The sequence below is a fragment of the Jaculus jaculus genome, chromosome 3 (assembly GCF_020740685.1).
Source record: "Jaculus jaculus isolate mJacJac1 chromosome 3, mJacJac1.mat.Y.cur, whole genome shotgun sequence".
Classification (NCBI taxonomy): Eukaryota; Metazoa; Chordata; class Mammalia; order Rodentia; family Dipodidae; genus Jaculus; species Jaculus jaculus.
In genome coordinates this window covers 61,547,635-61,561,567 of record NC_059104.1, presented here as the reverse complement: position 1 = coordinate 61,561,567, position 13,933 = coordinate 61,547,635, and the positions used below count along the sequence as shown (strand labels likewise).

At 39.5% G+C, this 13,933-nt stretch overlaps 1 protein-coding gene across 5 annotated transcripts in view; it reads right to left on the bottom strand.

Annotated features, from left to right (window-relative positions):
* Nucleotides 1-13,933, bottom strand: part of Akap11 (A-kinase anchoring protein 11) — a 61,826-nt gene that overhangs the window by 16,959 nt on the left and 30,934 nt on the right. For all 5 annotated transcript variants that reach the window (XM_045144861.1, XM_045144864.1, XM_012950959.2 and 2 more), the window contains exons 6-7: nucleotides 12,613-12,877; nucleotides 7,702-12,139 (exon numbers count right to left, since the gene is read on the bottom strand). In XM_045144861.1, coding sequence (XP_045000796.1) covers nucleotides 7,702-12,139; nucleotides 12,613-12,877 — 4,703 coding nt within the window. The remainder of the gene's footprint in view (nucleotides 1-7,701; nucleotides 12,140-12,612; nucleotides 12,878-13,933) is intronic.

Here is a 13,933-nt window from a genome sequence, read left to right as displayed (position 1 = left end):
GCCCCTGGCTCTTTACTGTACCTTCAAATACGAGAGACTCTGTGGAACAGCATGGTGATTTCAAAGTTCCCTGAGGCACCTAATCTGCTCTTAGGGATACAGTGCATCATTTATCCAAATTCTGTTGACAGCAGTTCATACTTTATTTTTTTTAATTATTTTTTATTTTGTTTGGTTTTTCGAGGTAGGGTCTTACTCTAGCTCAGCCTGACCTGGAATTCACTATATAGTCTCAGGGTGGCCTCGAACTCACGGCAACCCTCCTACCTCTGCCTCCCAAGTGCTGGGATTAAAGGCATGCACCACCATATCCGGCTCATACTTTCAACTAGCATGCTATTTGTGCAATAGTACAGACTCTAAGTTCACTGATCCTTGATTAAAAAGTACTTTTGCCCCATTTTTTAAAATTAACTTACCAAGCAACAGGTTTTATTATGGCATTTTTGTTAGGTGAGGACAAAATGGAGTCACCCAGGATAGCAGGAGGGCAACAGAGACAAAAGGGAGTGGGTCATACACATTCCTCAAGGAACTACCCAGCCATTACCCCTTCCTTGCCTAACAATGCTCCAGGTCTAGGTTCCCGGGCCTCCTTATGTTGCCCCCTTATCTCTCAGGACACCCGGTTGCTGTTCTCATGTTACACCCTGGCTATCTTAGATCTCCTCTAAAGAAACCTTTTTTTTTTTTTTTTTTTTTAAACTTTCCCTTCCTTGCCTTTCCCTACCTGAAAAACTCTACATAGCCCACTATCTGCAATCCCAAATTGACTGCTCCACTCTTGAGAGTCAGTCCTGGCAGCTCATGTTTTTCCCAGATAAAAGCTTCCATCTTTGCCTCAAAGTGGTCTCTGTGGTCTTAGTCACTCCTGAACCTTACAATTTTCATGCATACTTTTGTTTTGGTTAATGATCTTCCATAACTCTTCTGTCCTATAACCCCAGCTTCCCTTTCTGGTGCTCTCCCACCATCCCACATATCCACCAATAGGGATTTGTGTCTTGTGTATTCTATTACTCTCCACCCCCTCCTACACTGGTCCTCTTTCTACTATCACAACCTATACTCACATTTATTCCCACATAAATGCACATATATAACCACTGGAAGCTAGGATCCACATATGAGAGAGAACATGCAGTATTTGTCTGAGTATGGGATACCTCAATTAATATAACTTATAAACCCATCCATTTTTTCCTATAAATTTCATTATTCTTTATATTTTCTATTGTGGATATTGTGATATTTTCATTATTCATTTCTCTTTTCTTTATTTGAGAAAGAGAGAGGAGAAAGAGAGAGAGAGAATGGGTTTGGCATGGCCTCCTGCCACTGCAAACTCCAGTCACACATGTCTCTTTGTGCAACTGGCTTTATGTGAGTACTGGAGAATCAAACCAGGGCCATTAGGCATACAAGTACCTTTAACTTTAACTGCTGAGCCATCTCACCACCACCTATTCATTCATATTTTGATGAACATCTACTCTCATCTCGTCACCTTGCTACTGTGAACAGAATGGCAATAAATATGGATGTGCAAGTGTATCTCTGTAGTAGAAAAGAATCCTTTGAGTCTATGTCCTGGAGTGGTATAGCTGACTACAACAATCCAATAGTGGGCAAGGGTTCCTCTTTCCTTACCAGCAAAGATTAAAACAATACTTTCATTTGAATCTAAAGGAGTCGCTTTCTGGCTTTCACAACAATTCAAGAAATTCCAGTAGTGAAAATCAAGCCTGCAGACTAGCCAAATCTCTTCCAGATATTCAGCATAAATCATAAAGTTATTTGTATTCATATTTGTATTACATGGTCACAAAAAGCCCACTTATAGCTCAACTACAGATCTTTTCATGTTATTCTCAACATAGTACTTTAAAGTGTTTTTACACATGAAGAGAAAAGCTATCAATCAGTCTTCTAATGAAAACCTTTAATGGCTTCTCACCAATCTGAATGACAGCACAAGTAACAAAGCATTTATGCTGGTCCCCTCAAAATGCTCATCTGATTGCCCACTTTTCTCCCTAGACAATTCTTCAGCAAGATAAGCCTTTCTTACTACTTCCCAAACATACAATCTCAACCCTTTGCCTGGAACCCAGTTCCCCATGATTCCCAATGAAGTAATTCCATCTTTACCTTGGGCTCTTGATTCCCTGCTACCTAAGAACTTAAGACCATCCCCAACTGCTACTGCCTACCACTGCCAACAGCATTCTATCTCTTTCTTGTTTTGTTTTTCCTCTGAAGTACTTTTCATCGCAAAATATGCAATATACTTTAGTTTCTCTTATCTACTATAAGCTCTATGAGAACACAGACATTTGGTCTGGTAAGATAGCTCAGTAAGTAAAGTGCTTGCCTTGCAAGCATGAGGACCTGCATTTGATCCTCAGAACTCACTTTTTTTTTAAATTTTTTGTTCATTATTTATTTATTTGAGAGTGACAGAGAGAAAGACAGATAGAAGGAGAGAGAGAATGGACGAGCCAGGGCTTCCAGCCACTGCAAACGAACTCCAGATGCGTGCGCCCCCTTGTGCATCTGGCTAACGTGGGAACTGGGGAACTGAGCCTCGAACCAGGGTCCTTAGGCTTCACAGGCAAGCGCTTAACCGCTAAGCCATCTCTCCAGCCCAGAACTCATTTTTTTTAAAAGGCAGGCATGGTGGCCAGATGATGCTTATAATCCCAGTGTTGGTAGATCTCTGGGGACCAGACAGTCCAGTGTACTTGGTAAGTTCCAGGCCAGTGAGATCCAATCTCAAAAAAAGGTGGATGACACTAAGGGTTATCCTCTGTGCTCCACAGTCTCTCTCTCTCTCTCTCTCTCTCTCTCTCTCTCTCTCACACACACACACACACACACACTCACACAAGAAAGAAAGTGACAGAACATGCAAATTTTTGCCTGCTTTATTTTTTCCTTTCTTTTATATTCCCATTACATAGAATAACCACTGAACTGCCTCACTTTTTTTTTTTTTTGGCAGTTTTCACTTTGTATTTAAAACATACCAAGTTAGTAAAATCGAGCATCTCAAAGACAGTCATGTTATAGTTCTGAATAATATAACACTATTTTGTTCTTTTTTTTTTACATTTTTACCGATATGTGCTTTTTAGTGAAAATAATCCACAGGATGAGGTCGGGGGCAGGGGTGAGGTTACTTACTGAACACTTTGTTATTTGGGCTCATAATAATCTTTCTGAAACTGCATTATCATATGCATTCTCATTTGATATGTGCATGTCAATCTGGTGAACATTATGGTTTTGTGACATACTTATAGACTTCCACAAATTAAACATGAATGAGAAAAGGAACATTAAGAAAAACAATTCCTGGGCTGGAGAGATGGCTTAGCAGTTAAGTGCTTGCCTGTGAAGCCTAAGGACCCCGGTTCGAGGCTCGGTTCTCCAGGTCCCACATTAGCCAGATGCACAAGGGGGCGCACGCGTCTGGAGTTCGTTTGCAGAGGCTGGAAGCCCTGGTGCGCCCATTCTCTCTCTCTCCCTCTATCTGTCTTTCTCTCTGTGTCTGTCACTCTCAAATAAATAAATAAATAAATAAATAAAAATTAAATTCATTTAAAAAAGAAAGATAAACAATTCCTGTAGAGATCAATCTATTTAAATCAATCACCCTTCAAGGTTGAATGACAATTTTAAATTTAAAACATGTAAAACAGTAAGCTCTACACCACAGACAATTTGGAATAGTATTTATAAAACCCTAGCACAAATGTTAGGAGAAGCGGGAACAAAAATACAACATAGTATTTTTTAGATACAAGCCTGGATAAAAAGTTGGTTTACTGGAAAAACAGGATTTATTACTAAACAGCTGTAAGGAGGAAATAAATATTCTGAAGAATAAATAAAAAAGTTATTTGGTAGGTCTTGGGTTTGATGGCTTAGAAACTTTGATCCAAAGAGTTTTTCTCCTATGAAACTTGAGTAGGGAGAGGAAAATAAAAATAGCCCAAAGCCATGTGTGAGAGTAAATTTGCATCAACTACACAGGCCTACCTCACTACCTACTTATTTTTAGTACTTATTAACTGCATTTTTATCATGATACATAGTCATGAACAAAGAAAATGTGGGTCAAAAAGCTTTTTCTAATAAAGGATCACACAGTAAATACTTAAGGATTATTAGACATGTTATTTGTTGCAATGACTTGATTCTGCCAAGACAACACAAAGGGAGCCATAGTAAACATGTAAATGAATGAGCAGAGCATAACTTGATTCCATAAACTTTATTAATGCCCAAAATTTGAATTTTATATATGTAGTAGACAGGTTCAGGTTCACTGAGATGAACTTTCAGAGCAGACACAGTTATGGAGGAAGGGATTTATTGAAGCTTACAGATTCAGGGGAGGTTCCATAAATGGCAGAAGAAGCTGGCCTGTCTTCACAGGACCAAGGAGTGAGAGAAGCACAAGCCAAAAGCCAAAAAGCCACACAGCACAGCACACTTCAGCAACTCCAGCTAGGTACACTTTGCATATCTTTAGGTTGAAATCTGAAACCCACCACCACACCTAAAGATCCACCCAGTGACATTGCCTCCAGCCAGGTGTCTGCAGATGTAAACTACAACAAATAAACAAACAACTGAAATATACTGGGGGCCATCTATTCAAGCCACCACATTCCGCCCCTGGCCCCCAATTTATAACCATCACACATTGTAAACTGTACTCAGTTTAATTTCAAAGGTCCCCACAGTCTTGACCAGTTTAAGATATTAAGACCTGTAAAATCAAACAAGTTAAACATTTCCAACATATAAAGGCACAGAGTAAACATTTTCAACTGGTATAAGGCATAGCAAGGAGAGACTAAAACAATGCAAACTTAACCACCATCAAACAAACATCAAACTTCTGCAGTTCAAGTCCATTACAACCTGAGACAGACAGTCTCCAGATTTTCCAATTCCGACCCTCCAGCTAGGCAGAGTAGCCAGGAAACACTTCCATCCCAGGCCAACAGTGTGCTCTATGGTAGCCCTTTCACAGTCCTGGTATATCCAAAACTTCTTGAAGTCTTCATGCAAACTGCGGTCCATCTTCCAAATGCTCTTTCAGCCTATCAGAGCATCATGCTCTGCCTCATGCTGCATCTCAGCAGCATCTCCTGGAACCATGTGCAATTCATGACCACTCCTCACATTTTTCAAAGGCTCTTTCAGCCTATCAGGGCATCAGGCCCTACCTCATGCCACATTTCAGCGACAGTTCTTAGAAGCATGTGCAACTCACGACCACTCCTCTCATTTTTCATGCTTCTGAAACCAATACCAGGTGTGCAGAACATAGCCATATTCTTAATTCACAGACAAAATAAATCATAACCTTGAAAAGCAGGTTCCTTCTCCAGTCAACTCTTTCCAAAAGTGTTTACATTTCTATGGTAGTCTTTCCTCAGTTGGACCATCTTCCTTTAAGATTGCTAATGTGTTAACAATAGCAGATTCAGTAACCTAAAACCAGTCTAAGTGCCTGTAATTTTAACTTGCTTGAGGTTTTCCAGCTTAAAATCTTAAAATCTCTCAGCCTAGTATCTTTAGCCATCAGTCCATTACAAACTTAACCTTGATCAAACTCTCTGGGCCTGAGCAGAAGGACGCAACCAGCCCTTATGCCAGTAGCCCGGTTCCAACAAAGTCTTCTGCACTCTCCTTCCCCTTAGAAAGCTCATAACCCAAGCTTCAAAGTTCAATGCTATCTGCACTTAGCATTCTCAGACTCTCATAATAGTCCATAAAACTTGGCTTACCACTACAGAAGACATCTTCAGTTGCAAGCACCAAGTCCATGCCTATTCCTCCAAAGCAAGGTTCCAAAAGATCAACATCCACATAGTCAGGTTCATCTCAGCCCACTCCTCGGTACCAAGTTCTGTAGCAGACAGATTCAGGTTCGCTGAGATGAACTTCCAGACCAGACACAGTTATGAAGGAAGGGATTTATTGAAGCTTACAGATCCAGGGGAGGTTCCATAAATGGCAGAAAAAGCTGGCCTGCCTTCACAGGACCAAACAGAGAGAGAGAAGCACAAGCCAAAAGCCAAAAAGCCCACACAGCACAGCACACTTCAGCCACTCCAGCTAGATACACTTTGCATATCTTTAGATTGAAATCCGAAACCCGCCACCACACCTAAAGATCCACCCAGTGACATTGCCTCCAGCCAGGTGTCTGCAGATGCAAACTACAAACAAACAACTGAAATATACTGGGGGCCATTTATTCTATTCAAACCACCACAATATTTTTTCATGCCATAGAGTATTATCCTGCTTTCAGTTTTGGTCAATCATTTTAAAAAATGCAACACTTGTTCTGAGCTTGTGATCCATACCAAAGAAACTGTATCCACACATAACCTATACATTAGTTTGCCAACCCTGACCTTGAAGAATGGAGATTCACCAGAAAACTATAGTTGATCTAATCCCAACTGGATGCTTTGAAACAACTGAATTCAAACTATATCTAAGAAAAAAAGACAACTATTGTAATGACTGACTAGCCCCTCAAAAGTCTGGGCTGTCATGTGATTCATTGAAGTCCCCTCAACTCAACGCCTCTCCACTGGGACTTACAAATACAATCCTACACACCAGGGGTCCTGATGTTTCCTCAGGAAGAAGGCAAGTTAAAAATGAGAATGTTGGTCTAGGAGATGACTTAGCAGTTAAAGTGCTTGCCTGCGAAGCCTAAGGACCCAGGTTCTATTCCCCAGTACCCACATAAGCCAGATATACAAAGACACATACGTCTGGAGTTTGTCTGCAGTGGCTAGAGGTTCTGGAGTGTCCATTCCCTCTATCTGCTTCTTTTTCTCTCTCTCAAATAAATAAAAACTTAAAGTGAAAACGTTAACTATATTATTACAATCACTGAGGGGGACAGGGCACACTGTAGGACCATCAGAAAGAACTGTCTTCTTAGATGGATTGTGAATTCATCAAAAAGGTAAATGTATATGGAGATTCCCGTGTGTCCTGAGAGCAATTTTACCACACCATGCTCTTTGTAAGAAATCTTACCTTTGTGAACAGGTACGAGCAAACAGAATATGATTTTAATCTCAAAGTAATAACAAAGATACTAGTCTACATTTGCTCCAGTTTCTTTGACTCAACTTTACCTGCTTCATAGTTCTGTGGAGGTGATTATGATTTTTTTTTTTTTTTTTTTTTTTAAATTTTTATTTATTTATTTGAGAGTGACAGACACAGAGAGAAGGACAGGTAGAGGGAGAGAGAGAGAATGGGCGCGCCAGGGCTTCCAGCCTCTGCAAACGAACTCCAGACGCGTGCGCCCCCTTGTGCATCTGGCTAACGTGGGACCTGGGGAACCGAGCCTCGAACCGGGGTCCTTAGGCTTCACAGGCAAGCGCTTAACCGCTAAGCCATCTCTCCAGCCCGTGATTATGATTTTTAACCCTCAGCTTCCACCCCTGAAAATGGATGATACCATCCCTTAAAAGGAACCAAAAGATAAAATTTCATATGAATTTCATGCATAGGATATGAAATCATGTACAAATGCAATAAAGGAATTTGTTAAGTTAGGGTGAAAATACTTTTATGAACAAGGCATAAACATGGTCAAATTGAACTTTTCATTTTATCACAAGACCAAAAATAAAGTATGGAACCTACCTGCTGACAGCATGTCCGATATTAGTAATGGCTGATGTCATTATGTCCGTTGTAAGGCTTTCAGCAAAGCTAATGCCATCTTGTCCGATTCCACTGTCAGCTGCCACACTGGTATTGCTCAGCTCTTTCTCTGCCTTCTCAATGGCTTCAGCAACTATCTGCTCAGCAAGAACTGCCTTTTTATCAGGATTAACATGAATTTGAGGTACATCAAGATGAAAAATTCTAGATTTCTGATAGGTGTTGCTGAATTTTGAATTTGAACCTGACTTACTTATGGCACATGAACTCTGTCTAAAGAAGCGATGAGATGAATTTCTGGTACAATCATGGAGTTCTTTAAGGTCACAATATCTACAAGACTGAGTTATAAGAGGTGACAACTTTTCTGTATAAGTGATCCTATTAGCTGACTTTGTGGTCTCAGATACTTGGAAAACTCTGGATCCTAAACTCAGCTCTAAAGTGTCATCCACTACTTTTTTAGCATACTGTTCTATAGCTTGAACATTCTCTCCATAACTATATCCACTTAAACTGCCCATACTGTGGTAAAATCCATGATTTTGCAAGGAAGGCTGAACAGACTTAGGAAACTCTAATTCAATGAGGCATTCAGTATCTTCAACACATCCAGATTTCTCAAAAAGACAAGAATCTGTTGAGGATTTTGGCAAATCAACTGTAGGTGCTGTCAGTTGTTTTTTAACGTCTCTCGTTATGCTGTTAGCAAGAGAAGCTGAAAAACTGTACAGTTCAGAGAGCTCATTTCTACATGAATTGTGTGTCCATTCATAAGTTTGATTTTTGCAAAGATGATCTCCATTTCTTTTTCTTGGTCTTTTTTTATCTACTTCTCGGTGATGTTCTTTATTTGTGAACATCAACTTACCACTATTTATTTTCACTTGTGAATTTTGCACTAGGGATATATCTGAACTACAGTTCATTTTGGCTGTCTTTGCTGCTTCCTGCAACCCGGATTTAACAGATCGGTAAGCAAGTCTGTTAGCAAACTGATCCATTATTAACTCACCATTACCACCTTCCTGTTGTAGTATCTGGATCACGTGGCCTGCATACTCATCTGTCACACTTTCACAACTGGGATACTTATACGTCAGACCTGACATACATGAACTTGGTGGCAATGAAAGAACAAATGGATCCACTTCCATATCCAACTTCTCTTCTGTTCTGCCTTGGTCACCATCAACATGAAAATTGTTATTTCTCTGCTTGAAAAGTAAACAACTTCCAACTTTTGCTATTTTCTCCACTTCTGCAATGACTTCTTCTGCCATTTCACTCGCAAAATTGCATGTTTGTGAATTTTCATCTGAATGATTTAAAAGACTAGGAAATAGACTCCTTTGTCTCTGTACATTTGAGTTTTGAACCTTTGGTTCTTGAGTTATTTCATGATCTAAATGGGAGGCTGCCATCTCAGTAGCCAGAGAAATGATGTGTGTGGCTAATGCTTCTGCAAATTGAACTTTCTTCCCTGGGTGCTCAAAGCTCACATCCAGTTCTGGATGCTCTTCCCCTTCACTACTTTCAACCTCTTCTGACAGAGATCGCATAAGTTTCAACATGAATTCCTCTTTTTCTATAGTATTTTGTTCATTTTCAGACAAACTACCAACAGATGAGTTGTGAGGTGTAGAAGGTGGAGTAGCAGGTGCAAATTCTTTGGCTAATTCCCCCTTCAGCTTTTTGGTTAACTTCTTGATGTCCCATTCAGACACTGTCTGGGATGGTACTAGAGGAGTTGATGGAGGAGTATCAGGTATCACATTTCTGTCTCTGATTTTCTGTTTGTCTTCTGTATGCAAACCATCTACAGAGGCAAGCACTGCAGAGGAGGAAGCGTGTGAGTGATTAAAGGAGCTTTCTTGTCCAAAAGAAAAGGGCTCAAGGGCTGTGTTATTCAGTTTCTGCTTTTTCACTAGCTTCTCCTTAGCAAATTCCTTCAAGTCAGATTTTTGAACTACCACTGTTGGACAATGTGGTAGTGACTCTAAAGAAAATCCAAGAACCATAGACTTTTTACACTCTTGAATACAATCCTTTCCAACCACACGTGAAGAATGAGGTAAGTGATCTTCAATGTCAAGAAATTTGGGGCATTTTTCCAAGGCTAATTGTGACTCTTTATCAGGAGCAGGCAAGCCTTCCTTACATATTTCACTTGGGATTGCTGATTTACTTTGATCCATGGAATGTTTAATGATAGATTTTGATAACTGTTCAGCAAACATGTCCTTATTGCTAGCTTTACTCTGTTGTGGTGTTGCTTGATCACAATGGAAAAGAGGAGGAGAGGCTCTCCCTTTGATTGTTTCAGTTAAATATTCTGCATGCCTATCCACTGCTTTTGTAACTTTGAATGATGTCACTGACTTTAAAGTTTCATTTACTATTGTATGCACCATTGCTGCAGAAAAGTTGCTAATAATCACAGGATCACTTGTCAATTTTGAAGAACTCTGCATTTCAATATTATTTGGCTTAAAATCACTCTGGTTAACTGGATTGGATTCTGAGGGTAGACAAATATTTCTGAGACAATCCACTTCCTCTTCCGTGTTTTTTACAGCTGCAGGGACTTGGATAGAACCACCATTACTATCATCAGATGGCATTTGAGACTTTGACTGACACAGAGTAGAAGAAGTGTGATATGGAAGAAGGGCACTTCCTGCCAAGGGCACTGGTATGGAAGTGACAATTCCTGAAGTACAAAACAAGGCTTGATGCATTGTGTACTCCTTTTTATATTCCTGCACTGGTCTGGTTGTAGTGATTACTTGATTGCTAACAGATAGAGAAGATGTGAAGGGCTGTGGAGGTGGCCCTACACTTTCTGCACTCATATACCTGATATTACCTGTAGAAATACTGACTGCTGCTTTTGATGTGAAGGCCACATCCACTTGGGATAACTCAATAAATGCTTCTTGTATTACAGACTCAGACAAATCTTTTGCATATGACTTCACTACTTTGTCTTCAAAGTCAAATGACTGACACTGTGGAGATGCAGGTGTTGGAGGATATGAAAACTGACACACTTCCATGATGCCTTCAAAAACAAGCTCTTCTGCAAGATCTGCAGCAAACCTAGCAACAGTGTTTGTAAATATCTGCTTCTTTACATACTGCAAATCTTTTAAGGCATTTGATAAGGCCTCACTCACCAAAAAATTTGCCAGGCTACTAATGGCACGTTCCTTCAATGAAAATGCTCGCTGCTTTTTAAGTTCATTAAATGCCATCTGAAAAACAGATGATGTCAATTTGATAGCTAAGTGACACAGGGCATTGGTACATGAGGAGACCCCTTTCTGTATGTCCTTAAATGCACTGCCAAAACTTCTTTCCACCAGGTCTGTAGCAAATTTCTGAATGCTATCTTTAATCACTAGAGATTTGTTTTTATATTTACTTTTTGGATCAAGGCTTGAATGTTTGGAAGCTACAGTTCTATTTTCTCCCTTTTTAATACTATTAATATTTGACATTGCACTAGTATGTTGAGTATGAAGAGCTGAGCCCAGTACTTCACATGAAATGCTATTTGCATAATCTTCATAGGTGCAGTAGATAGAATCCTGATTTTCAGTAATCCTACCTCCAGTATCTGTTTGGCATAAACACTCAGCAGGAGTACAGCTTCCAAGAGGACTAAAAGCAGAGGATCGAATAGGGCTAAATAAGCCACTATCTTCCCCAGATGCCTTCACTGGTCTGGGGGAATCAGGAGTGTCACACAGGTTCCCATATGGAGACTCTGGCTTGCGAGGAGTTGGCTTTCTAACATTTGCTGGAAGAACTGGGCGATCAAGCTTGAATTTTTGAGGGTTCATGCATGATTCTTCATGTGTATGCCCTATCTTCTGCCATGACTTGCTCATGGCAGGGTCTTTTACAAATACACAAGAAGTCTCTACAGTTTGTTCGAGTTCATCAAACTGGTCAAAGCTATCAAAAAATTCACTTACTTCTGAGTCTGAATCTTCTACATCATCTTTCATTGCAGGAATTTTAGGCAGTTCAAGTTTTGCTTTTAAACTTTTTTGATATCCCACCTCATCCAAGAAAATAATAGGGCTTGGACTTGAGCATTCTGATTCAGATGAGTAAGCTGGAGAAGAAGAAAGAAAGGTTTTTTGTCTATCACTACCTTTATCTAAAACATCAGATGGTCTATAGAAACTCCTTTGGATCCAAGGCTCTGAAATTGATGTTGTCACTGAAGTTTTCACAGAAGATGGTTCTCTATGTCCCAGAACATTTACCAAAGAGGAGGGTTTAGCCAATGACTTCTGCTGTTCATAACTAACCAGAACCTTCAAATTGTGTGTTTCTAAATGGTGACCAGAAATAGTTTGAGATGCAGCATCACACTGGCTCCTTAGTGTAGCCATGTTTATTTCTGTAAAAGAGTAAACTTATTGAATTAGTCTAGAATATAACTTTAAAATTTCTAAGTCAATGGAATAAATTGACATTAAATTGTTTAATGGAGTCATCCCAAGTACCACTCAAGCAAACAGAACTTTTACTAAAATAATCCCATTTTACCCTACATCTGGAAAAACCTAACCCACAGAATATTTAGAATACTGCCATGTTAGCAATGCTGCCATTTGAGTGACATTTGAACCAGGAAAGTTACAGACACTAGGTTCTGAGGTAAACAGGGCTTGAACAGTACTAAATAAGAACAAAAATAACAAAACTAAAAAGTAGGAAATGATGAACTTAAAAATCACAGAAAAATTACTTTGTGATCAGAAAAAAATGAAGCTATTTAAATCAAATCAAATTTCAACTGAACAAGTTTTCCTTTAAACCTTCAACTTTAGTCACCAATTTCTAGAAACAAGTCCAGTAATAAACACACACCATCAGTATGTAGTTTTATACTGTCATCTTCCTCCAACTGCTCAAAAGCTGTGACAAAGTCATCCTCTATAGAAGACACAGACTGGTTTGTATCATCATCATCTTCATCAGTGGTCTCAAGTTGTCGCCTCTGATGCAAGTATGTGTCCAGAGTATATTTTATACCAGTAGCATATTTACTTAGGAGACTAAAGATAAAGTCAATTCTGAGTCTTGGCAATGTAGGTGACACTCTCATGACACAAAACATTCCAGAATGATGATTCTTGAGAGAGAGGAAAGACAATAAATCAGTTTCAATTTTAAATTCAAAACATATTACCTGAAGTGAAATTGAGAAATAAATCTTAGAAAAACCAAAAATAAGAAATGCATGTATCCTGAAATGTTCCCCTATCTTGCAAGGTTTAATTCCTTTAAACATTTACGTTATTTGTCTTTTAAAAAACTGTAATTTGGGGCTAGAGAGATAGCTTAGCAGTTAAGCGCTTGCCTGTGAAGCCTAAGTACTTCGGTTCGAGGCTCAATTCCCTAGGACCCATGTTAGTCAGAGGCACAAGGGGAAGCACACAGCTGGAGTTCGTTCAGTGGCTGGAGGCCCTGGTGCGCCCATTTTCTCTCCCCCCCCCTTTCTGTGTCACTTTGAAATAAATAAACAAAAAAAATTTTAAGTACGTTTTTAGTTCTTACTTTCATTTCTGCATTCCCGGTCTTTTTTTTTTTTTTGTCTTATTTTTCTCTTAGAAATGTACTCAAATTCTACCTATCTCCTTAAATGTTATAAAACCTAAAATCTATTGATTCCCTTTGGCGATTATGTCTTCCAAGTTTATTGTGTTTTTCTGTAATTTGTCTCATTTCACCATATACTATCAACTATATCATAAACTGCTTCAGGTCAGGAGGCAGGTTCCAGTTTACCTGTTCCATTTTCCCATAGCTTCTAGCATACCACCTTCCCTCATATACAATGAAAGAACTGTCCCTCCTTTCACTTACAGTTTTCTAGTAATAAAAGTTACAATAATGCAGACAGCTATGGTTAACACAGGCCTCCAGGTCTCCACATCACCCCCACACATATTTAAAAATGCAAATATTGGGCTGGAAAGATGGCTTGGCACTTAAGGCGCTGGACCAAGAAGCCTAATGACCCCAGTTCGGCTCCTCAGAACCCACATAAGCTAGATACACAAGATGACATGTGCACAAGATGGCGCATAGGTCTGGAGTTTGAGTGCAGTGGCTGGAGGCCCTGGCATTCCAATTCTCTCTCTCCCCCTCTCTCTCTCTCAGAAACCAAAATACAATAGCTAATTAT